Source organism: Nuphar pumila, chromosome 2 (genome assembly GCF_984573655.1).
Source record: "Nuphar pumila chromosome 2, dmNupPumi1.hap1.1, whole genome shotgun sequence".
Lineage (NCBI taxonomy): Eukaryota > Viridiplantae > Streptophyta > Magnoliopsida > Nymphaeales > Nymphaeaceae > Nuphar > Nuphar pumila.
In genome coordinates this window covers 141,714,370-141,741,626 of record NC_143250.1, presented here as the reverse complement: position 1 = coordinate 141,741,626, position 27,257 = coordinate 141,714,370, and the positions used below count along the sequence as shown (strand labels likewise).

General features: G+C 36.7%; 1 protein-coding gene and 1 long non-coding RNA gene across 4 annotated transcripts in view; one reads left to right on the top strand and one right to left on the bottom strand.

The window, feature by feature from the left end:
• Window positions 1–11,549: 11,549 nt before the first annotated feature.
• Window positions 11,550–14,918, bottom strand: LOC149847379 (uncharacterized). Its single transcript, XR_016430610.1, has 5 exons — window positions 14,571–14,918; window positions 12,580–12,742; window positions 12,415–12,493; window positions 11,923–12,073; window positions 11,550–11,840 (listed from the first exon to the last, which is right to left on the bottom strand). It is a non-coding gene; the product is annotated as an uncharacterized LOC149847379 (long non-coding RNA).
• Window positions 14,919–17,531: 2,613 nt separating this feature from the next.
• LOC149847378 (uncharacterized) overlaps window positions 17,532–27,257 on the top strand; it is a 34,593-nt gene continuing 24,867 nt past the window's right edge. For 2 of the 3 annotated variants that reach the window (XM_089996974.1, XM_089996976.1), the window contains exons 1-8: window positions 17,532–17,659; window positions 17,936–21,596; window positions 21,718–21,967; window positions 24,963–25,129; window positions 25,223–25,302; window positions 25,632–25,763; window positions 25,854–25,970; window positions 26,241–26,333. In XM_089996974.1, the coding sequence (XP_089853100.1) occupies window positions 17,966–21,596; window positions 21,718–21,967; window positions 24,963–25,129; window positions 25,223–25,302; window positions 25,632–25,763; window positions 25,854–25,970; window positions 26,241–26,333 (4,470 nt within the window). In that variant the 5' untranslated portion in view covers window positions 17,532–17,659; window positions 17,936–17,965. The remainder of the gene's footprint in view (window positions 17,660–17,935; window positions 21,597–21,717; window positions 21,968–24,962; window positions 25,130–25,222; window positions 25,303–25,631; window positions 25,764–25,853; window positions 25,971–26,240; window positions 26,334–27,257) is intronic. The other variant, XM_089996975.1, reaches the window with a different exon arrangement.

The window sequence follows — 27,257 nt, the reverse complement described above, 5'->3', positions numbered from 1 at the left end:
TGGCTTAAGGTTTTCAAGTTGAAGGAGGTTGAGAGTTCGGCACTTGGCTGCCTGTGTCTTTTGCTGCAAGGTCATAGCCAAATGTGATATCGTCTCCGCTGGGGACACCGACTTGTAACCAAGTTCAACGGCTGTAACACGATGTTCAAACCATAGTGGTGGTTTCTCCACATTAAATAAAAAATCAAACACACACAGGGTGTAATATCATTGTATTGGGGAAGAAGGTGAAATTTCTGGTGCAGAAGCATGGGCTTCCAATAACCAAGTATGCATGATCGTGAATTTCTCACGCTAGGTGATCTTTTGTTCATGTTACCTAAAGAGAAACGAAACGCAAACATAAAGAAGATTTGGGATTTGAGAAATCCTACGTCCACAGTTGCTTACTTGATGATATTACAGGGTAAAACTTACAAATAAATACACTGTAAAGGTTGTCCAAAACAGATGACGCTAATACATTTGGAAATCAAAGAGAGAGATGTTTTTTCCGTAACTTCCTTGATCATTTCCTTGATTTTAGGAATCTGATATCATGAATTATGGTAAAGTCTATCTTTCACCATTTTAGGAGTCTCAGACCGTCAACCTTCCACCATTTTATGAGTCCCATACCGTGTAACATGATAAGGACGATCAGTTTCCATTTAATTCGACCCTACTGCGATCTTATGCTTTACCTGATCTATCTTTTTCATCTCACATTTACTAACCATCTCCTTCATTTTAGGGAGCTCACCTTGATCTTCTTCCATTTGACATTTTCTGAGCACATATACTATTTCATCCCTTTACTTTGATTTTATCTTTATCTTCTCCGTTGGCCTGTAGTTTGTTACCTGCGTTTTTATCCAAAACGCTTTGTCTCCCTTAAACTAAGTTGACTGCATATGTCAAGTTTGCCCCTCAAAACTCCAAATTGAGATTTTCCCAATGCCTTGTTAAAAATGTCTTCAAGTTGTCTGTCAGATTTAACAAACTTTGTGACCAGACTTTCGTGAGCTACAATCTCTGTCACATAGTGAAAGTTTATCTGAATGTGCTGATTGATCGACATGTGAAGAGCACTGATGTTGTCACAATAAAAGGTGGATGGCTTCATAACAAAAATTCCAATGTCACACAACAACGAAAATAACCAAGTGTGTTCTATTGCAGTTGAAGCAATAGCTCGATATTCAGGCTCAGAACTGGACCTTGCAGCAATACTCTGTTTTTTTGCACTCTATGATATGCAATTACCTTTGAGAAAAATACAAAATCTAGTAGTGGATCTTCAAGTGATTGGACAACTTGCCCAATCAATGTCACATAACGCATATAACTCAAGGGTGCTTTGAGAGAGAGTTTTCATTCTAAAATCAATGGTTTCTTTAACATATCGAAGAATTTGCTTGATTTCTTGAAACTACACAATTTTTGGTGTGTGCATGAACTAACTGACATAGTTCACTCCAAAAGATAGATTTGGTCTTGTGATGGTGAGGTATTGTAGAGAACCTACAATACTTCTATATAACGTAGGGCCTTCAAAGTCTTGATCATTCTCCCTATTTACCTAACCCTTGTAATCATTAGAGTATTCATAGGATTTCATTCGAGCATTTTTGCCCGTTCTAAAATTTCTTTAGTATATTTAGTTTGACATAAGAACATTTCATCTTTGTTATAAACAACTTCAATGCCTAGGAAGTAATGGAGCTTTCCTATGTCTTTGACAAATTTCTTTTTGAAATTCTTCAAAAAAATCATCTATAAGAGTATTGTTGTTTTCGATCAAAACCATGTCATCTACATAGACCAACAAATTCAGGATATTTTGTTTGGAATGAAAAGTAAACATGGAGGGGTCTCACACACATCTTGGAAAACCATAGGAGAATAAAAAAAAATCTCAATTGTTCAAACCAGGTATGGGAAGCTTGGTGCAACCCATATAAGGCTTACTTGAGTTCGCAAACATGCTTATGATATTTTTCATCTTCAAAACCTGGGGATTGTTTCATGTAAATTACTTCACTCAGGGATCCATGAAGAAAAGCATTCTCTACGTCTAACTGTTTGATAACCCAGTTCTTCATAGTGGTCACAATGAGAACAACTCTAATACTTGCAGGGCATATGATTAGTGAAAAAGTTTCTTGAAAATCAATCCCTTCGATTTGATTGAAACTTTGCACAACCAAATTCACCTTAAGTCTATCCAATCTCCCATATACTTTTAGTTTAGTTTTAAATACCCATTTTGAACCCACTATGTTCATGGACAATTTCCATTGAACTAAATCTCAAGTGTGATTAGCAGCCAAAGCTGCCATTTCTTCATCCATGGCAAGTTCCTATCCTGACTGAGCCAAGGTCTCTTTGATGGACTTCGGTTCTCTTGGAATCAAATAATATAAACTATGAAGATTAAGATATTTGGGATTTAGTTTAAAGATACCTGTCATATTTTGAGTCACCATAGAGTGTGAGTTCCTTGTTTGTTCCTGAGTAGCCTCATCATTTCGTGTTGGAAGAACCTGATGTTCTTCTAGATGCTCCTAATGATGATGATTCAACTTGTATTGGTTGTTCAACAACATTCAGATTGTCTCCGTTCAAACTTTGATTATTGTTAGTTTGATAATCATGCTACTGATGATCATCGAAGACCTGCACGCTATTAATAAGTTGTTGGTCATCATAACAAGTAACATTTCGATTGTCTATAGGACATATATGAAGGCGGGTCTTGGTAGGGCATATTATGCTCATAAAAAACAACATGTCTTGACATGTATATACGCCCAGTAGTAGGGTGAAGGCACTTGTAACATTTATATTGCACACTATATCCTAAAAAAATATAAGGAAGAGATTTATGATCAAATTTATTTTTCCCATAGTCTCTCAAATAGGGAAAACATTAGAAACCAAAAACATGTAGGTTCAAATAATCCGGTTGTAGGCCAAATAGACTGAAATATGGAGAATCCATGTTTAAACTCGAAGAGGGGAGACAATTTATTAAAAAAACCACTGTCGAGAACGCTACCACCCAATACTTTTTTGAAATGGCACTATGAAAAAATCATAGTAAGACCCAACTCAATTATATTTCGATGTTTTCTCTCCATAAGACTATTTTGATGTGATGTCATGGGACATGATGTTTGGCATCTTATGCCAATATCATTAAGATATTTGATAAATCTTTGACTTATGAACTCACCACCGCCATATGATTGAAACACCTTAATCTTTTTATCAAATAGACATTCAACATATTTATGAAAGTGAACAAAGCTTTTAAAAAAATGGATTTTTGCTTCAAAGGGTATATCCATGTGCACCTTGTATTGTCATCGATAAAAATCACATAATAGTGATAGTTTTCACTAGACAAGGTGGAAGTTGGTCTCCAAATATTAGAATGCACCTTTTCAAAAAGTTCTTGAGCTATATTATCAGAATCCAAAAATAGTAGGCGGCAAGCCTTGCCAAGATGACAACTAGCACATATGGTGCTTTTATTGCTGAGAATAACATCGATGAGTTTTTTTATTCAAATATCTCATCGTACTCATTTGTGAATGTCCAAGTCGCTCGTGCCACTTTTCTTTTAAAACCTATCAGATCTGTGTGGGGAATAATGCCTCAAGACTTCGGCCAAATGCACAAAGACCTCATTTTCTACTCCCCTTGGCCACTATTCTATCCATTTTCCTGTTTATAACACATTTAGATAATTAAAATTAAAAAATACATGGCAAGTCCCTTGTTAGTTGGCTAATTGACATAAGGTCTTTCTTGAGAGAAGGAACATACAAAACATCTTGTAAATGAATAACAACTAAATTTGCCTCAATACTAGCATTTCTAGTGTGAGTAATAAGCATTTTTTCATCATTCCCTACCATCATAAGGTCATTACAAGCATCTTATTTCTTCATTCTCGACTTTGTAAGAGAAAAATAATTTTCTTGTAGGAAGGAACTGGAGTCTTCAACATGGGTCATTACAAAGGACTCATATTCAGGATCGAGTCCTTGTAACAACCAAAAAACTTTCTTATCGTCTCCAACGAGTTTGCCAATAGTGGTAAGATTATCGCAAATAGACTTAAATTTTTGAATATAGGTGTTAATGAAATTTGTACCTTTCCTGATAATAGTCATCATGTGTATGAGGTGAAATTATCTTTCATGCGACTCTTGAGCAAAGGTGTCAACTAGAGTCATTCATATTTTCTTTGATGTCTCAAATCCAACAACAAGCCCGAGAACACTTTTGGACAAGGTTTTAGTGATCCAGCCTTTTAGACAACGATCTTATTTTTTCTAAGCTAAATACTGAGGATTGATAGCATCCTTTAATTCTGAATTAGCATCAGTACTAATGTGAATCATAGGTGGTGGCATAGGTATCTCAGCGTTAAGTAACCCTTGCATATCTTGACTTTCGATTAATGCCATGATTTGAATTCTTCATAAGAGGAAGTTAGAATGAGGCAGCTTTAAAGAGACAAAATTCGACACATTAAGTATCACAGGGTATGAATAGATCAAAGGCCGAGACACGAAGGAAACCATGGAAACAAGATGAACAAAATCACTTTGATGGCTCTGATACCATACAACAACAACAACAACTACGCCTTCATCCCAAAACAATTGGGGTCAGCGATATAAACCAACAAAGAAAATCATTCTGGGTCTTCCACATGAATCCTTCTCCTCCAATCATTTTTATCCAATGCCATGTCCTCGGTGAGGTTCAAAGCATTCATATCCTTTCCTATCATCTCCATCCAAGTCTTCCTAGGCCTACCCCGACCTCTTTTAACTAATATATTTTCTCATTTCTCCATCCTTCTAACTGGAGCATCATTAGTCCTTCACCGAATATGTCCAAACCACCGTAAACGATTCTCTCTCATCTTATTTTCAATGTGTGCAACGCCTACCTTCTTACGTATCTCCTTGTTCTGAATCTTATCTTTTATTGTATTTCCACACATCCATCTAAGCATACGCATCTCAGCTACACTCATTTTTTGAATATGTTATCTCTTGGCAGCCCAACATTCTGTACCATATAGCAAAGCAGGCCTAATATTCGTCCTATAAAACTTTTCCTTCAATCTCAATAGCATTCTATGATCGCACAACACTCCAGTTGCACTTTTTCATTTCATCCACCCAACCTTTATCCTATGATTTACATCTCCATCAATTTCTTCGTACTTTTGAATGATACATTCCAAATATTTAAAACAATTATCCACCGATATTTCTTGCTCACCAAGCTTCACTACACTCCCATCACTACTTCGTTGCTTACTAAACCGACATTTCATATATTATGTCTTACTCTTACTCAACTTAAAATCTCTTGCTTCCAATGTTTATCTCCATAATTCTAACTTAGCATTAACCCCAACTCTAGACTGATCAATCAAAACAATATCATCAGCAAACAACATACACCACGACACATTTTCTTGAATTGATCTCGTAAGCTCATCCATCACTATAGCAAATAGAAAAGGGCTTAAAGCAGATCCTTGATGTAACCCAACCGTTATAGAAAAATTGATTGTCACCCCTCCACAAGTGCGGACATTGGTTACTACTCCTTCATACATATCCTCAATTATACTAATGTACCTGAGAGAAACACTTTTCTTCATCATTGTCCACCAGAGAACGTCCCTAGGTACTCTATCGTATGCCTTCTCCAAGTCAATAAAAACCACATGCAAATCTTTGTTCCTCTCTCTATTTCTCTCAATAAGTTGTCTAAGAAGATGCATAGCTTTCATAGTTGATCTTTGAGGCATAAAACCAAATTGATTCTCTGATATCATGCCAACCTTCCTCAACCTAGACTCAATCACCCTCTCTCAAAGTTTCATAGTATGACTCATGAGTTTTATACCATGATAGTTTGTGCAATCTTGTATATCACCCTTATTCTTATATAGAGGCACCAAAGTACTCTTCCTCCACTCATTAGGCATCTTATTTGTCCGCCAAATCTTGTTAAAAAGATTTGTCAATCATTCTAAACCTTTCTCTCTCAAGCATTTTCAAGCCTCGATAGGTATACCATCTGGGCCAACTTCCCTTCTTGATTTCATTTTCTTCAAAGCCTCTACAATTTCTTTATTTTGAATCTTATGCATAAAGTCACAATTCATCTCATGAAAAGGAATGGATAAGTCATCATATTGGTTCATATTCATAGGGTATGACTAAATTTTTACGTGGCTGTCATTGGCCTACCGCAACCCTCCTCTTTTATCCGAGCTTGGCTCCGATACCATAAAGAGAAAAAAAAACACAAAGAAAAAGAAGATGACACAAGATATACGTGGTTTGGATTTGAGAATCCTTACTTCCACAACTAACAATTGTTTACTTAATGATATTAGAGGGTAAAACTCACAAATGAATGCACTTTAAAGGCTGTCAAAAATATATGATGCCAACACATTTGGAAGTCAAAGAGAGTGAGACTATTTTTTCCTTAACTTCCTTGATCATTTCCTTAATTTTAAGAATCTAATATCGTGAATCATGGTAAAGTCATCTTCCACCATTTGAGGAGTGGCATTCCGTCGATCCTTCACCATTTTAGGAGTCTCATACCGTGTAATATGATAAGGTCGATCAGTTTTCAACTGATTCGCGACCTTACTGCCATCTGCTTTACCTGATCTATCTTTTCCATCTCATATTTACTAGCCGTCTCCTTCATTTTAGGGGAATCTTCTTCCATTTGACATTTTTTGAGCACAGATATTGTTTCATGTTCACTTTGATTTTATCTTTAACACTTTTATTACCATGCATGGATGCATGCCCTTTATTGGTTAAATATTCTGTCAGAGGGGCACTCCATTTTGTCTGTGTCCCTGGTGACACAATCAGACTTTGGACACCAACGTGTACAACATTATTTAATATTTTAATAATATTTTATTACATTATAGTTTTATTTTAATGTTAATAAATAAAACTATAATAAATAAATCTTATATATCTTTCCTCCAACAAACAAATATTTCAAATTTTATTACACGATTGTCCCTTGCCAAGAAAGCTCGAATATGGAGATCTGTCACTGATCGAAATAGTGCGTTGTGGTTTTAAATGATTTCGTTGTGTAAAGGGAGTATAAAACCTATACTACCTTAAACTTGCTAGCTTCTATGCCTGTCAATAGGCATGTAAACGGTTTGGATTCGGGTCAGATCTGGGCATTATCAAGTCCCACCTAAATGGGTTTAGCCTAATCAGAATAGAATTTGAATTCAGATGGAAAAGGATAAAACCAAACTCGGATCCGACTAGCTTAAACCTGGTATCTACACATAATTGGGTTGGGGTTTTAGTCAGATTAGAGTTCGGGTTTGAATGCAAAACTTAATACCAAACCTGCCTAATGGACTCGGATTCCGTCGGGTATCAGGTTGCATCTTAACCATTTACATCCTTACCTGTCACAGACAAACTTGCCAATACTGGGCCCCAAGGTGGGTTGGCGTAGTGGGGTGGGGCCTTGGCTACTAGACAGGCATCAAGATTAGATTCTCATGGGCGTTACCCCTCTACGCAAGCCAATGCGTAGCATAGGCCCCCGGGGCAGGGGTCCTAGCCTCGAAGTTTTATGCTGCCGGCATGATGACCGTAGGTATGAGAGGCTGAGCCAGCACGATTGTCGGGTGCGGTTTCTTTGGATTATAAATCCAAAAGAAAAGCCATCATCTGTCCCGGGTACGCAACCCTAATCGGGACAGACCCAACCCACTGAACCTGCAGTTCTTAAATATTTGAACCCAACTTGAGGTACATGTGGGTTACGTTTGGGCTATATATTTTTTTAATGGATATCTGTTCTAAGTATTTTTGCTAGATATCTGATCTAAGCCTTTGATCTGGCTGGTCAAAGAAATGTTGGTGTCTAGGGCTGTCAATGGGTAGGGTTTGTAATGGATTTCTAACCTGAATTCTTAGGCATGGGCATAAAACTGATGGCCCAATTATTATTCGGGTCAACCTAAACCTAAACTGAGTAATACATGGGTCAGGTATGAATTATGATTTTTAGGATATTTGATCCCATCTGGCTTAACCCCGTATGCTTTATATGTATTTTTAATATAAGTAAGCTCCTTAAATTATATTAAAATATGAGTTTTGTATTTCCTAGCCCCACAAGACTCGAACCTGAACCCGAGCTACTTATTTGGGTGGGTTTGGTCACATGTCTGAACCATAGTTACCAGAACCTAGTATAGTTTAGGTACTGGTATGGGTATGTGAGGGCTTAAAAAGTTTCAAATATGTTCTTATTTCAAATGCGTGTTGAAACTATTTTGAAAAACATTGATATGAGTTTCTAATAGACTTTGATATGGTTTCTAAAAGAATTGGTACAAGTTTCTCAAAAGTTGATATGAAATATATATTTTTATAATGATACTTATAAATTAAAATGGTTAAACATAATATGTAAATCAATCATTTGTATAATTGTAGTATTGATTACTCTTAACAAAAATAGTAACCTTTTTTTTTTTTGTATGCATACTCATTTATAATGTAATAAAAAAAGGTGTTTATAAGTAAGATGGTATTACATTTTTCAAGTATTTGAGACTAGTTTCTTAAACAATTAATACTTTTGTTTACCTTATACCCATGCAACTATGGACTGAACCTTTGACAGCCCTATGACCGAAGCAAAAGACTCGGGTGCATAAAGATTCATTAGGATCTAACTTTATTATGATTTTTTATTTGAATTTCTTATGTAGAACTGGATCTTTCTCTATCTCATATCTAAAGTAGACTTAGGATTTGAATTTTTATTTTGGGTTTACTTCTGTATTCAGATCTTATTCAAGATCAGTTGTAGGGTTAGGGTTTTATTTTTCTGTAAGAGGGATTACAGTAGAGATTGATATTGAGAATTTATGAGATAATTTAAACTGTCATTTTCGTTTTCTTTGAATTTCGTGCATAAGATTCACCGTAGACTTAACCCAATGGCCTTTTCTTGCTGAAGTAACTTGTTCAGATAGTGGCAAAGTGTTTAAAATATGATAAAATGTCGATATTTTGGCCTCAATTTTAAACAACCAAAATAAAAAGGCGATATTTTCAAATAGTTCCCGTATTATACTTTACACCAAAACATAACAACTTTATCACTGTATTTACCGTTATATCACTGTCAGATATTTAATGGGAAAATAAGAACTTTTATCTTTTATTTGTTATTTGTCGATATTTTGTGAATAAATGCACAAAGAAAAATGATTTTTTTATGAGAATTTGGCTGCTGCTATTTTGTCTTTGTAAACTTTCGTCACTGACCAGCCCATTGAAAAGCCATGGAGCCTGCCTCACATGAGTTCCAACCACAGTTGGAATTGGGTCTAGGCAAGGTCCACTGTCCATCTGGCCAACGCGATGTGGATATGGATATGAATCTAAACCAAATGAATATATCTACAAATCCACCTGAATCGAAATCCATGTCTGACTGGACCGGCTCAAATCCAAATGATTTATATTACCATTATTTATCTGCCTTTTAAACCACTATTTGTTTCTTAATGAGTTGAAAATGTATAAAATCCAAATCCATTTTATATATAACCTATGTTTAAATAGTCTATGTTTCATTGAATATTGTATTGCTTCGTGCATGTGGACCTATCTTTATATGTAGGGGTGGGCAATGTGCCAGGCAGCTCGGTGGACCAAGCCGACCCGGCCCACCATGGGCTGTGTTTGAGACAAGGCTTTAGGCCCTGTCCTATTAGCCACCGGGATGAAACCCGGACGGTATATAGACATGGGTTGCCCCTGAACTACCGGGTTGACCGGCGCGATAGGGCTGAGCTACCTAATTAATTTTTTAGTAGCAGGTTCCATAGTAACTTGTTTACTGTTACTATTTACCTAATTATTTGTACTGATTATATAAGAAATAGAAAGATAATTAGTTTGGTACTTTAATCTTTCATTTAATTTATTGTTCTTAGTATTATAGGAATTAATTTATAAGCTTAATTAAAAATGACCTACAAATTGGTGTGGGCCAGGCTGGACTGACCGGCTAACATTGTCCCATTGGGCCAATGAGCTGGGTCATGGGCTGCTCTTCAAATCTGAACCCATTAAGAACCGGGGCATGACCACACTTAAAACCCGAGTTGCGAGCTCTAAATGGGCCCGGCCCGATGCTCACTCCTACTTATATGGTATTGATGCGAGGACACTATCTTTGAGAATGGATAAACGTAGCTGATATCCACATCTAACCCGATCCATAAGAAAGTCATGATTGGTCCCTCACTAATGATCATATATGATACGGCTCATGCTCTCACAATCATTGAGTATAAAAACAAAACAAGAAATAAAAGAAAAGTCGATTTTAAGAAAACTTGACTTGGTCTGTAATCTATGACTGGAAGGGTATTAATTAATCGAAAAACATCATTGTCATTTATTACTTGGCCTCACATAGCAAAATAATAAGGAATTCAATGTTGGTTAATTTATAGAGCAGTGTTCCTATAGGGTATCTTTGATGGTTCTTTCCACTACCTGCGGATAATGGGTCCAATAACTTCATTTTGGATTGCAGGACTAGATCAATCCAACCACATGAGTGTTTTGATATGTTTATTATGGATTTTAGCCTCAGCTATTAATCTAGGATTGGATCTAAAAAATGTTTACAATTTGAGTCATTTGAGAAAAAATAAGAAATGATATTTTTTATATACAAATAATTTAAACAATGTCCTATCACATCTAATTATGAAAAATTATCATAAAAATATCAAACCCTAAAAGCACATTAACTATGAAAATTTAAATTATCAAATCTTATTAAATCATAAATGTTAAAAATGAAATAATATAAAAAACTCTTAATTCAAACCCTAACCAAAGAAAATAAAAAAAATCCCTAATCAAATTATAAAACCTAAAAAATATAATAAATAAATCATAAATAAACCAAAAAACCCTAAACTATAAAAAAAAACATAATAAAAACCCTTAACCAAAGAAAATAAAAATATCCCTAATCAAATTAATTAATTTTAAAATATAATAAAATAAATCATAAATAAACCAAAAAAATCCTAAACGATAAGAAAAAACCATAAAATTAAATAAAACCCCCTAATTCAAACCCTAACTAAAAAAAATAAAAAAATCCCCAATCAAATACAAGAAAAACCCTAAATAAAATAACTATAAAAAGATTTTTAAAAAAATTGATTCAAAGCCCTAATCATAAAAAATCAAAGAAAAACACTAATCAAATCAAAGAAATTCCTAATCAAATTAACTATAAAAAAGCCCTAATTTAAAAATTTTGATTTAAAAACCTAATCAATGAAAAAACCATAAATAATAGAAATCAATAGAAAGATGAAGAAGAAGAAGAAAAATGAAGAAGAAGAAGAAGAACGATGAAGAAGAAAAACGAAGAAGGAAGAAGAGACAAACATATTAAGGTGCTAACAGGCGTTATCAGGAATGAACTTCAAAATTTCAAACAACTTTTGCTTCTACACCATTTCATCATCAGCAATCCTATCAATCCCCCTAAAATCATTCTTGCACACCCAAATACATGAAAAAAAAACACAAAAACATAATCTTCACAATCCCTCACATGGAAAGATGTTTCCAACTAATAAACTGCTCTATCTTCTATCTTCTTGAACAAAGAAAGAAAAATTCACAATCCCTCACATGGTATGTCTCATAAGGGCCTTCTTTGGAAGCAAGCTTGGATGGATTAGAATCCGACAACTCCTGCATCATGAAATATTTTCAAAAAAGCCAGAAACTGTAAGAATATAATGTATGACCAGAATATTTTAGAGCATGAACACACCTTTTCTTTCACATATCAAGGCAGAGCAATTGATGCCAGGTTACAGACAGCAGTTTCTGTTGGGCTTGAATATTTAAAAAAAATCAGCACACAGATTAGAAGATTTTATTTTACCCAGGTTTTGTTGATTGCTTTTTCTATTGCACATGTCCTGCAAAAGATAGCAAGCTATATTATAAGAACAGTAACAGAAAAAAAAATCTAGCTAAAAATCCAATCAATTAACAACCTTGTAATGCATATAGGGTGTTCCAGTCTCTATTTGTGATTCTAGAATAGCAAACCAGAGCTTTGCCTTGCCCTATATTGAAAATCAAAGTTGCATAGACCAATGCAAACAGGCTACAATCAGATTTTTTATATTGGTTTTTCAAAAACTGGTGGTTTACCCCATCATAAAAAAATAATAATAAACCTTAAGCATCTTAAAAATACTTGAACAAAAATTTCCAGGATGAAGTCCATTGAACAACACAGAAGATGGAAGGATACCTCAAAGTTGACAGAGCTTTTGCATGTTGCCAAAACTCATCAGATCATCAAATAACATGTAGTAATGTATTGTGAGCATCTATTTAAGTGTATCAGACCGAAGGTTAGCTACAATGGTATCACTGGAATGAATAAGGAAGAACATCAAAGGATAAAGGAGCTCACATCTGCTAAATCCCTCAACCTCTGTGTGGGGTCAAAAATGCTTCGAGTATATGCTGCTAGGTCTACCTTTGAGCTCTCATATTTCCTAATAAATGGATGTGACAGGAACTGCACCAGATTTCAGGCAATCAATCTATCATCCATCATTGCATTCGATCACTAACTGCAAAATAATCAGCAGAAGAGATAATTTGGTTATTATAAGAAAAAAACATTATGGTTAACAGTAGTGGTCAAGGTTTGAATCATTAATCGATATTAACCAGTTGTTTGTTTCACTAGTCTATAAAAGATATGGCACTAGTGTACTTGACTGTGCTCTTTTTTTCTTGTTCTTTTTTTTTTGCCATTCAGCAAGTGCAAGATAGTGTACAGTCTTCGATAGTTATTTAATATTCCAAAGGCATTACTGTCATTTTCGATTATCTTTTTATACTTGTAATTGGAATATATTTGGAATAAAAATCCTCACCTTACAAACTGCACATTCATCATTATATTCAAGTAGCTCAGCAGTTAAAGCATCAGGAAATGCTCCTTGAAGAGCACTCATAGCCAATCTCAACTTAATGAACCCTTTCACATGCTTTATAAGGGCAGTCAATAGAGCCTGTCAATTTGCAACACCATACCAAAAGGTAGAGATGAGAAAAAGATAGCTGACTAATGTTATGATGAAAAATCATCTAAATCTGTATCTGACTAAGAGTGTCACGATTCATTACATGTAAATTTAAGAAAAGCATAGCATCAACTAGATGGAAAGAAAGTCCATGGAGCCACCAAATATGCATGTAATGACCATAGTGACAAATATCGCGAGATTTATGAAAATTTGGCGATAATATCACGAGAAATTGCCTGAAAGTTTAAAACGGCAATTTCTCACGAGATTTTCAAAATATTGTGAGATTTATGAAAAAAGATAAATACCGCGATTTAAACATGATATTTACATTTGAAACGGCTATTTATCATGAAAAACTGTCTTTTTATTTTTAAATAAATTTTATTAATATTTTCTTATAAAATTTTTTACTTTTTTTATTGCCTAAAAAAGTGAGATTTATGTATTTTTTTCAATTTCTCACAAGTTTTTGAAAGACGAGATTTTGCCGATAAAAACGTTTGTCAGTAATGACCCAGCGCCATCAATAAAGTCATCATGTCCATCACAAAACCAAAGTTCCGGATCAGCATACCCTTCCAGCCCGACAAATCTTTAGTCTAACACGTGAAACATAATCTTTCAAAGATAAAGAGTCACATTACATTGCAAGAAAAGGAATAACATATAAATAACAAAAACTAGAATATTAATAAATTCAACAAATATACCAACTCTTAAATCCATAAGATAGGTATATTAAAAAAAATTATAATTGCAAGCGAATCTTTTCAGTGCTTCAATTATGTTCAAAACATTTCAAACTCCACATTTCCAAGTAATCAGCCAGAGGTAGCATGCAGGGAATAAAAAAACACTTGATTCTTACCCAAAAAATGAAGAAAGATACAACTTCAGCAAATTCCACAAATCCACTCGATCTTCTATCAATAAAATCAATATAAACCAACCCATCCATTAAGCTTTCAGGTACATAATTCGTCAATTCTAAAAAAAGTTGGTCTTAAACATTGGAAGATATAGCATCCCAAGAAATAAAGTCTAGATCGCAGGCAATAAAACCGAAGAACTCATGAAACACGTTAGAAAACCATCCAATCAAAGGGAACAAAAAAAAATCGAAGAATAAACTCCAGAGAATACGACAAAATCAACGAAAACAACAATTAATTCACCTCATTACAACTCAGAGGCAAAAAAACAAAAATATCAAAAAAAATCTCCAGAAAATTCAAAGAAAATAACAAAAGACAGAGAAACAAGAAATTCGAAAATTCCACAAAAACTTCCACCTCTCCACCTCACTATCAGCTGATCTGACAGAAAAAGAACAATACGAAGAAGCAAAGATCAGAAACCTCACCTTCAAATAGTACGCCTTCTGAATCTCGATCTCCGACGCCGACGGACTCACTCCGAGAACACCATAATACTCAGAATCCTTCACCATCTCCATTCCACCTCAAAATTCACCCTAACCTTCGTAATCCTCCTCCGAATTCACCCTAATTTCCGTATCCTCCACCGATTGCCCTTAATTCTGGCTGCCGCCACAGGATTTCTCTCCGTCCCCAACACCTACGCCGAACGTGCCCTAGTTTCCGTCGCTGTCTCCAAAGCTCCGGACGCCGGATGGAGGTTAGGGCATGCAGCGTCCGGTGTTGCGAGGAAAACGGGGAAAAGAGGCCGAAACGTCCCTCTTCTCCATGTGGTGCTGCTGCTTCCGGTTATCTCTTATATAAGTTGGTAGATTTTCAGGAGACAGAGAAAGGGAGAAAGAACTATACAAGGGAAAGAGAGGAAAAATCAAAACGTTTTTGGCTGGCAATTTAAAAGCGTTTTTGTGTTTTTTTTGCTATAAAAAACCTTGTTTTTTAGAGTTATGTTGCTATAAAAAACTTTGTTTGACCAAACACTACCTAGTTTTTTTCATAAAAGATGAAGACATCACTCTCAAAATCAGAGACGTAATCACGTTGGCTATTATTGCCGTACTGACTGTAATTGTTTCTACTGTGTAACCCATGGTGCACCCTTTACCCTTAGAAAATCACCAAACTGAGCAAGAGCTTATTATTCGTCGTCTTAGTCAATACAAGGGGATGACGCTCATGAGAATAGAACCCTAACCATCTGCCTAATGGCCAAGGCACCTTCCAAACGTCAAATAGGTTCTTATAAATAGATGATAAGCTTGTCATTTGTTATAAAATTCTCACAAAAACCAAAAAAAAAAAAAAGAGGAAAAATTACATCATAAGACAAACTCAACCATACTTCATACAAACGTGGATTTGGGGTTTGCATTTAGGAAAGAAAAAGGAAAAACTAAAAAAGGCAAAAAAAAAAAAACAAGAGAATAACATCATTAAGTTATAGATTTTGAAGTGGGGGCATGCACCATGGATAGGATAGCCTGCTCCTTACCAGAGCATCACCTTCTATCCCCTTTTTAATAGATCTCATATGATAAAAATATAAGATGAAATATGATATATATATACCTAGAAAGAGAACATTTATCATTCAACATTACTAAAATACATCCAACCGAATATTGGATGAGAGTGGAACATAAGAGTAAGACAACCACCATCTAGATGATGATTGTGCACAGTTCAGAGTACAAGTAGATCCAAACCCCCGTCTCTACTATGTAATTTAAGAGTCAAATACACATCAAACATAACCCGTGAGGTAGCCTTTCAAAATTGAATTTGATGCCCCTGAAAAATATATCGTTTCTTTCAGTCCATATCACCCACCATGCTGAAAACAACCATACCTGCCACAATTCCTTTTTTTTTTGTTTCGTAAACTCATGGGACCAAACAAGAGGTCCCGAATAACAGAACTCGAACGCGTTTGAAGCGGCGGTGCACCCCAAGTTTAAAACAATAGGTCTAAAACTACTGGGCAAAACCAAAATAGGTGAGTCGTGTCCTCTACCGCCTTCTCGCAAAGAACACACATGCTTGGAAACTGAAGCCCCCGTTTCCTGACATTAATCTGGGTTTGAACACGATCCAGAGCCACTAACCACGCGAACGCCTTTGCCCTTGGAGCGAGCCCCTTACCCCATATACAATCAATGGAAAACCAATTCATCCCGGATGGCACCAAGGAATAGTAAACTTGCTTAATAGAGAACCTATCTCCGCTCGCCATGACCCAGTGAAGCCACGGGCGGCCATGGCAAGACCTAAGATCCCTGTCACTGAAGGAGCGAAGTGTTTTCCGCCACTCTAACCAAAGGGACGAATGACACACTGAACTGGGCGTCAAAAGAAGGGAGTCAGGTAAACTACCATATTTTTCCCTAACAAACGTAGCCCAAGAAGATGGAGATGTAGAAGCGACCCAAGACCACTTTAAGACTAAAACGATGCTCCTCTTTCTCAGAATCGGAATCTCCAAGCCGCCTCGCTGTTTCGGGAGAACGATCTGCTGCCAAGAAACAAACGAGTACTTTTTGTGAGACGCATTCCCAGACCAAAGAAAGTGCGAAAACAAACAATTAATCTTTCGTTCTACTGTCGTCGGTATAATGGACACGCTCATACGAAAATCTGGTAATTTGGCCAAAGCATGGCGAACGAGTGTCAATCGTCCGGCAAAAGATAATTATCGGGCCTTCCAAGACTGCAATCTCCCTTGCACCCGCTCTATAGTAGACGTCCAAGACGAAGTTCTCGACGGCTGCAATGAGTGCAATGATAGACCCAAGAAATTAACAGGAATGTCAGATATCGGGCAGTTGAAGATCCTTGCAACAGCCGATTGGAGGAGAGGGTCAACATTGAGTAAGACCAGAGCGCACTTACTCTCGTTCAGGCGAAGGCCAGACATTGCAGCGAATATTTTAATAATGAAGCACAACCTAGACATTTGATTAGCATTCGCATGACCAAATATTAAAGTATCATCTGCATATTGAATTGTGTGACCAACAAAACCAAGAATGCCCAACAAATTCAAGAAGCCTGTTTGTTCTGCCCTTTTCATGAGAATAGGTAAACCCTCTGTCGCGATATTAAAGAAGATGAGCTAGGGGACAACCCTGTCGCACGTCTCTAGCCAACTTGAATTTTTCCCTCTTATTCCGTTGATGCACATCGACGACACTAATTTTGTGACCAGGTTCTTAACTCATGCAATAAACCGGTTGCCGAACCCATATTTGTTTATATTCCTATAGAGAAATTATCTGGACTCTAGAGAGAGAAAGAAAGAAAGTCGAAAAAACGGAAGAAGGGGACGGAAAAGGAAAGTACCTTTCTCTCCCTCTTCTTTCAACCGCTGCAGGGCGCTCTTATTACACGCACGACGCGCACAAGGACAGGGCTTAAACACCGAAACCAAAGCGAGCGCGGAGGAAGACGAGGATAGCCGTCCATCATCGCTCTCTCCCCTCTCCATGGCCGTCGATGATCTGCTGCTCATTCTCTCCAGGTACCCATCTCTCTCTCCGCTTCCGCATCCCCTTTCTTTCTCTCGCCCTCAATCCTGAAAACTAGGGTTTCCAGAGTTCCCTCCTCTGAGACCATCGCCCTTCTTGCCCTAATTCTCGTTTTTTCGAAGATGCTTAGTTTTGGAAGTTTTTACGATTTCGAACGGGAGGTTTTCGATATTCTTTCTATTTTTTTTTTTGGGTTTTTCTGTTGGAATTTGGATGGTGATCGTTCTGATTCTAGTTATTTTCGTCTTCTTGGGGTCTTTTGGGTGTAGTTATAGGGAGTTCTGATCGATGAATTGGGTATGATTTCGTTTCTTCAGCCGATGGGGCGATCCGGCTGCGAAGGTTTGAGTTCCGGGACCAATGCTGCTGGGGGATCTGATTTTCTGCGGATTTCGGGTGGTGATTCTGCCGGGATTTTTAGTGAGTTTGGAGGGAAATCGATTGTTGAAGAGATGGGGACGAGGTTGGTGAATGGGGTTTCTTCGGGTGAGTTGTTTCCTGAGGCAGGTAGCAATCTTGGGGTAGTCGTTGGTGGGGTTAGTGTTTGCGTCGATGTGCCTAATGCGGGTCGACAAGATGATCATCTGGGGAAATCCGAATCCGTGCCGGAAAATGAGTGCTATGATTCCGGCTCTTGTAGGGAAGATAGTATTGCGGTAAAACACGAAAGCTTAGGGGATTGTAGTGAAATGCCAGCCGTGGACAAAGAATATGGGGTTTCTATGGTTTTGCCTAATGAGAACAATGTGGATGAATCATGCTCTAGTTTGGAAACCATTTACAAGCCTTGTGAAGGGAAACCTGAACTGTTTCATGAAAATGTCTCATATGACGATGCTCAGGTTCAAAATATTGGTGCCTCTGTCGAATGTGATGTGCCTGAGGATTGTTGTAATGTGTCGGCTGTGCAGCCCAACTGTCAGGTTTCTATGGATAAGCCGCATGCAGAAAACGAATCAGAATGTGTGGGAATAATTGATGAAACTAATCAAGAGCAAACTGAGCCACTTCATGAGGTTGTTTCTTCTGAAGTTAGTGTTTGCAATAAAATTATCGTGACAGTTGAAAGTGCGAATCAGTGCGGTGGGCAAACAACAATGCAGAAAGAATGTGAAAATTCTGTTGTTACTTCTAGATATAATCTGCCAGACGTCCAATTTGGCACCTTTGAAATCACAGAAGAATGCTACTTAGACGAAGCTGAAACATCACATGTGAATGCTTCTAGCAATACTGGTTGCTGTGGAGAAAATGGTGATGTTGTTGACCTTGAAGGGGTCAAGGATGCTGGTTACGTATTGGCAGCAGATGAAGCATGTGGTGCGTCTATAGTTGTGTCTGCAGAGAGCCATGTGGAGAACCAATTATATATTTCAGAAATCACTATGAATCCTTCTAAAGAGAAAATTGAATCTTTAAGGACAGACGTTTTTTTTGACATCTCTTATTGCCAAGAAAATAGTGTTGTTCTAGAGACAGGAGCTGAGCAAAGTAGAAATGCATTGGCGTCAGAAAAAGAGTGTGGGTCTTCTGTTCCTGTTTCTGATGACAGTGGTGTAGTGAACTCATTATGTAGTTCCACATTCATGAAAGATCAGGTGAAATCTGAACATGTTCCTTGTGAGAAAGTTTTTTCTGATCTTAGTCACTCTGGAGAAGATATCATTGTTTCTCAAGGGGTTGAGTCTTTGGCAAAAGAGACTGAATCTGTTATTGCTGCACTTGTGCCCAATGAGGGCAACCGCAGGAAAACATTATGTAATTCAGCAATTACTCAGGAAATTTATAAAGAGACGACTGAATTATTACAGGAGAATGTTTCTTATGATGCCACCTGCTGCAGAGAAAGTGGTATTTTGGATCAAATTGAAGAGGCAGTTAATAGCAATAAATTGCCATATGAAGAGAAGACAATTTCCACGTTACCTGTGGGATATTCCCCTGAAACAGCTTCTTATTATCCTGCAGAGGAAACAGGTTCACCACCATCACGGTTATCGGTGCCAAATCAGATTGAAGCAGACAGTGTAATCACATCAACTTGTTGCAGCAGTATAATGGCTTCTTTGGTACCTGTGACTTGTGATGATGCCAACCATGTCCAAGGTAATAAATCCTTTGAATCAAAAAATGCTGAATTAGCACAATCTTCGACTTCAAAAACTGTCTCAGGCAGGAAATCAACTAGGCTAACTAGAACTAGAAATATCGCAAGGCAGCGTAGGCAGATAGGTAGTTCCAAATTGGTTTCAGATGTAATGCATGTGCTGTTTTTGAAAATGATAAGAGGTAAAAGAAGTGGACTTTATAAACCACGAAGGTTGTCTAGTTGGGGAGCACTAGAAAGTCTATTGCAGTTATTCAAACAAAATGACAGATCTCTAGGTTCTGAGTCTGGGAATCATCATATAGAGTTAAGGGTACTTGGTAGTGAATCCGCCCTAGCTAATGAAAAAGGAGCAGACAATGAAATATCAAAAGTGTCTAGGCGTTCTACTTCAAGTATTCTCAGACGCACAAAGGCTCGAGTGGCCGTGAAGGGAAGGCAGAGAAAACAGAAGGGTACATTGACCAAGATTGGTAAGAAATGTCCTGCAACTGGAAATGACACTCATAAAAGTGGATTTTTACAAAATGAAATAATAAGTACTTCATTAAAAGAATTTGGAGGTTTTGGGACCACTGATCTTGAAGTTGAGCCATCCGAACATGCTGCCACTTCTAAAGTTGATGATGGGAGTGCAGTCTCAACAGCCACTAAGTTGGATCTTTCCATTCACCATGCTCAAAATGGAGATGAAGATAACAAGAGTGTTGTTGCTCAATCAATTTCTGCTGGGAACACTTCCTGGGTTCATCAAGAAGGTTCATCTGAAACTTGCACAGGGACACTGGATGAAGAAGTTAGAACTAAGCATTCTGGAACTTTGCTTTGTATTGATGAGACTGATCCTCTCCACACCAAAGAAGTATGCAAAAGCCAGTCTTGTTTCCTTGGTTCTTGCAATGTGACAACTGATAAAAGTTCTGCGATCCAATTTGCATCTTCTGACATAACAACTGTTTCTACAGTATGCCAAGGGGCCACAGGTGAATATTTATGCTCAAGAGATCTAGAAAACTCTGGTTCAACTGTGAAAGAGTCTAGTATTTGTGCAGATGTACTGGATGTAGTTTATACTTCTTCCAAAGTTGGCGTTGCTGCAGATACTATTTTACAATTGGACACCTACTCGAGGAAAAGGAAAAGACAAGCTAAGGCTGTAGGAAGACCAGACAATTCAGGAGATGCTTCTGTGACAGAAGTAACTTTGAATGGTCAATTGGGGCAAAAGGCATCTAAGAATCCTATCCAAAAAAAGGCTTCTAAGAAACTACCGAAATGCCGATCTAAAAGGGCAGATAACCAGGACTGTCTAAAGAACATTTCTGTGCCAAGAAGAAGAGTAAGAAAAAATTGTCAAGCTGAGAATTCAAGCACTGCAGGACTTGTTGGAAACCCATCAATTTCATGTCATGTTGATGAAAGGGCTGGCAAAGTGACTGAACATGAAGGGATATTGAAGTATTCAGCTGCACCTTGTGGAGTGTTCAGTACCACTACTCTTACTAAAGAATGTGATATGGGGTCATTGAAGGCACCAGGGAAACATAAGCCAAATAAGCTTTTGAAAAGCAAAAAAGCTGGATCGAGAAAATGCAGACCAAATTGCTCTGCCTCAACAAGGCATAAGAAAGGAAAAAGCCATGAGAAGGTGAAGGATACATTGAAAAGATTGAGCAAATCCGACAACAGTGAGCTAAGAGAGAATGGCGTGCTGATGAAAACCTTTGACAAGGAGAAAGCTACTACGAATTCAGTCATCATGGAATCTGGAAGCAAGATGTCTTCATCTGAAGTGGCAAGAAGTGATTCACCCCAAGAATGGGGTAAGTAAAAATTTTAATTATGTGTTTCATACATTCCTGATAAATAATTGTGTTAGTCTTGATTTGATTTTTTTATGCAGTACTTAATGCCAATTATATAATTACTATATTTGATATCCAGAGAATTTGTCCCATGGTAAAGATAACCCGAATGGATGTCATCCCCATGCTGGTGATGTTGCTGGCAACCATACACTAAGTTCTGTTGCAACATTAAGTGACAAAGTTCAGTTAAATAATTTTAACCATGATCTTGAAGGGTCTTCAGTGCCACCACCACGTCTAGCATGGGTATTATGTGATGATTGTCATAAGTGGCGTAGCATTCCAGCGGAGCTTGCAGATAGTATAGGGGACACGGACTGCAGATGGTATGAACTGGCTCTTAGTCACTTGTACTTCTGATTGTTCATGCTAGTATACTTGTCACTTGGGATCTTTTATCAGTGTAATTTATTTATATACTGGATGATATTATGCATTCTTTTGTTGAGTGGATGCATTTAGAAGAATGCCATATCCATTGAGAGATCCTATGAAGGTTTTGTCTTCAGGTTCTCTAGGAGCAGGAACATGACAAGTGGTTAGGGTACAAAGGACCAATGACCTTTTCCTGTAGGAAAAGGATTTAATGGACCTACATGTGAGACTATCTTGTACGAAAAAAAGCCATCTGGATATGGTGATAATGAAACTCTATCTTTACAATGAATTTTCCATTTATTAAAAAACGAGATAGATCATAACAAAAACAATGCAGAATTTTGAGGATGGTTCTCAATTTTTTTTCCAGTAACACATCTAAGTTTGCAGAATTGCCCAAAAAAACAACTTTTAATGTATTTAGCACCCTTAGGTTTTGCTGCTGTCAAGTTTGTCATTCTGTGCTGGGTAATGTCAGTTTTCTTTTATGTAAAACTAACTGTGATAGTACAATCAATAAACATTTTGAGTGCACAAAAGTACATTTCCCCAACAGACCGTGCTTGGGTTCGAAGAGTCTAAGTACTGGGCTGTTTTTAGTTGCTGGACATAGCTGACTGAGTATGTGTTCATTTTTTCCATAACAAACATACTCATAAAGCAACCAAATGCTCAGCTGAATGTTGAAAATGCTTTATCATTACTTAGAAATAGCACCATACCAATAACCTTCTCATCTGCTTCAGCATTAGATTTTATCAATACATTGTTTTGCTGTTGTCCCAAAAAAAAAATCTTATGCATACATGTGTGAATACAGTTGTTGCTATATAATCTATATACTTCGTTGTTATTCTCTCAATATTGTTTTGCTTTATATATGATTTTATACTCGAGATATTTTGCTTTATCTTAGGTTAAGTTACAGTTTGTCACCAATGTTAGTTTTGGCAGTTTCATTGGTGACACATTCTCTTATTAGAATTTACAGATAACTGTTTTGTTGGAAAAATCTTCGAAAGATATTATGGATTTGGAAAATAAAAAAAGAAAGATAAGGAAAAATGTTCATTTTTAATACAAAAATATGGAACATGTAAATGATTGGAAAAATTCTGTTAGGAACTTGAGTGTTTTGAAAATAAAAAAGAAAACAAAGAAAAACGTAGTACTTTTTTATAATATGATAGGTAGAAATTGCCAAGCAACTTGGAAGCGTAAATTCGGAAAATAATTTAAACTAGTTGGGACTTCTATAGTAAAATGTGTAAAAGTCTCTATAAAAAGAGACTTTGTGTATAAACACAAAGCTTGAAACACAAAGAGTGCACGAAGGCACAAAGGAGAACACTCACAAGTGCACAAAAGCACAGATACACATGCACAAAGGCATGAAAAAATATAATTTTCAATATATGAAATCCCAAAAGGACAAAAGCATAAGAAAAGCTCAAGGGGGTCACCCCTATTTATACTACAATGGAGCAATGGGGGGGCTCCAATACATATGTTGGAGCCCCTCCAACGGTTAGAAAAGTAACCGTTGGAGGGTGCTCCAACCTATGTGTTGGAGGCCCCCCATGTGACATCTCATTAAATGAGAAGAAAAGCACAAAAAATAAAAAAAGGAGAAATACAAAAAGTAAATAAAAAAACAAATACAACATATTCTCAAATGAGAATATGCGTAAAACATGTGAATTTAGATAAATACCCTTATCGGGTTTGAGGTATATATTTATATATATATATATATGTATATGTATCTTTCTATATATATATATAAAAGAGACAATATTTTAACAAAATGTTGAAAATTTCCAATATTTTCAAATGTTGAGATTAATTTGTTCTTGAATATGTGAATTTGTTATACGTTGTTGAGAAAATTTCTATGGATATTATGTTATTTTTTAAAGTAGTACTAGTTCTTGTCGTCATTGTTGTTTTATTGTTATTATTGTTTTCTCTCAAGCGTGTGAAGCATACTTTTCATTGATAAAGCAAGAAAGAGTATATCAACAATCATTTACAAGGTTGCTATCCAGCATGAATGACATAAATAAGATACTGATCAGGGTTATTGGAAACCAATTCATGAAGCCTGCTTTTGTGGATTATTGAACCATGTTGATTTCTAACTTGTGTCGGGAAGTGTGCTTTTGGTGGCATGGCCTTAACCTTCACGTGTAGTAGTTTTGCACCTAAAATATTCATCTACATTGGCAGTCTAACCAAAACAACTAAACACATTGCTGTCATGTGTTAAAAAGTCATGGAAGTGGGCTAGAAGCTTATGCCACAATTTTGAATTCATGTTTCATTCTCTAACTCATGCTGATGAGATGGAAAACCGTTGTGACTATATTGTGATTTAACATGTTGGAGTAGGATTTTTCATCCTCATCAAAAAATCCTCATAACCATTTGAACTCAAGGCTATTTTCAATTCTTTTTCATTTCGTACCATGACCACCCTCTTTGGTGGAACATTTATCTTGTCTCTACTAGCCAGTGAAAAATTGTTTCCTCTTGGTTCCTTTGGACAACAAAGAGTTAACTATAGATTTAGCCCTTCTACAAGATAACTGGTTTTATATATGAGTACTTGCATTACCTTTAGTAGCGAGGAATCATAAAACAAGTGCCCTCTGGCTGCAAAGAGGATGTAACTCATTTTCAAGAATCTAGTGGCTGACCTATGCTAGTATTTGATTGCAAGTGGGTTAAACCTTTAGTTGGTTATTAAGCTGTTGTTTGAATAATTAATCTACGTCAGCTCTGGAAAGGTGGATATACAATTTGAGATACATGGTTGATTTTGAGTTTCTTTTTCTGACTTGTTTTGAAGTTAATGAAGTCACTAGTCAAGCAGGCTATGCCATGGTTGCTTAACGTCATTAAAATATCTTGTGAGTTATTTAACATTTTCTTTCCTCAAAGGACTTGCAAGGATAACACAGACAAGAGATTTGCTGATTGTTCAATTCCTCAAGAGAAATCTAATGCTGAAATTAATGCTGAGTTGAATATATCAGAAGCTTCATGTGATGAAGATTTTCCTGGTACACAGCCATACGCTAACAGCTATGAAAGCCCCCAAGTGGCAGGTGTGCTAGTTATGTTCACAATTTTGATCTTTTTGTATTCTAAGTGCTAAATGATTAGTCCCTTTTATTGTCCTTTGGCCTGTTTGTTGGCAGTCCCCCAGCAGGATACTTGGACGCTTATTAAACATAATGTCTTTCTGCACCGAAGCCAGAAAACCCAAACAATTGATGAGGTAATGCCAAAAGGGATTGTTACTTTGGGTAAATGTCAAACATAATTTTAGCATATTTTATTTTCTGAGTTTGCTATTCTGCTAAGTCCTGTGATTGTTTGCACTCTTGACATAATGCTGTTCCCAACTACAAGTTGGTGGTAGGACTATCATAAAAATTTTATAAATGAAAATTTCATGATCTACTATAATGTCTACTGTACTTTTTCCTGTTTTAGAACTGGATAATGGTATTTTGATACTGTTGATGCTGAATTGCCGATGCTGCTCCTTGTTAAAGGATATTAATTGATTAACCTGTTTGGCTGGCTTCCAATTTCCAAAACCAGGTTATGGTGTGCCACTGCAAGCCTCCACAAAATGGGGGAGGAGGCTGTCGAGATGAATGCTTGAATCGGATGCTCAATATTGAATGTGTTCAAGGGACATGCCCTTGTGGGGAACTGTGTTCAAACCAGCAGGTTCTTATTCTGCATTATGTTATGCTTTTTTTCTTTTGTCTTCCATAGCTGTGGCTATAGCTCCTTGCAAGCATAAATGGTATGTTGCAGTTTCAGAAGCGCAAATACGTTAAGTTTAAGTGGTTACGCTGTGGAAAGAAAGGATATGGACTGCAGTTGCAGGAAGATGTTTCACAGGGGCAGTTTCTTATTGAATATGTTGGAGAGGTATCTGCTTAGACCTCAAAATCGTCTAAGTTTATATTATGCGAGTTTTGTTCATCTTTTGAAGCATGTTCTTTCTGCTTTCTAGTTGGAAATGGTCTGTAATTCTTGGCAATTTTAGAATTTCTATAAGGAGTTCCACTTGGCACTACTATCTTCTTATTTATGTCTCCTACCTTTATTTCTACAATTCCTTTTTAAATTTTGCAAGTCATATGTGTACATATGATTATGTGTGAGTGAACTTTGTTTCTGAATTTTTGGTATAACCAGGTGCTTGACTCACAAATGTATGAAGCTCGACAAAGAGATTCTGCAGCCAGGGGTCAAAGGCATTTTTACTTCATGACTTTGAACAACAGTGAGGTTTGCCATTTACCTGCTAATACATAGTTTTAGCAAGCTCTCATATAGCCTCGATGGAGCTTATTACTAAATGCCTTTTCCAGGATTATCCACTTTTAATGTTCTTCTAGTCGCTTTAAAGTTTCAAGTGATGAATACCATTGTGGCTGTTTCCTTAGTGGAAATATGTGAGGGCAGGTTTTATTGTTTATGCCTAACTGACAGTTTTCCCAATCAAGAGTGTAGCATCATTTGTTTATTGGCAATTTGGATAAAGCATTTTGCATGGCTTAGTTGTTGCTACAGTAGATCAACACCTTTGCTGCTGTCAGCCATATTTTTTTTTTACTTTTGAAAAGTATATGACACTTATGTTTCTTCCTAAAATTTTATTGGTCTATGGTTAAGGATTTCCTGGTTTGTTTAAACATTTTTTTTCTTGCTCAGTATAGTGCAGTTCTAGTTAATTACTAGTTCTAATTTAACATCATTTTGTCCTTCCTCATCTAACTTTTACTATAGTATCAGCTTGAGTCCATCAGTTGGGTCAGATGGAACAAGCATCCATTAGTTATCCAGTCCTCGAATGGAGCCTAGTTCGAACTAGTTCGCCTTGCTTTGCTCCTTCACAACTAAGAAAATGTAGTGCAGATGTACAAAGCACTGAATTGCTTTCCTCCACTAAAACTAAATGTTTGCAATTCTATTTGTAGTCAAACTGCATGTAGCTTCACTTCAAGTGAGATTTCATAGTTGCATTTGTGGTGGTAGTGGAATGGTAGTAACTCTGGGGCCTTCAACCTAAAAACTGTTGCTAATGACAATGATTTCAAAAGACATTGTTTCTGCCTTGGGATTGATCAGATTCTGTTCAGTCAGAGGCTTATTGATCATTTATCAAATGATGACTGGTTGTCAGATGACTGAAAAACCATAATCCATTTA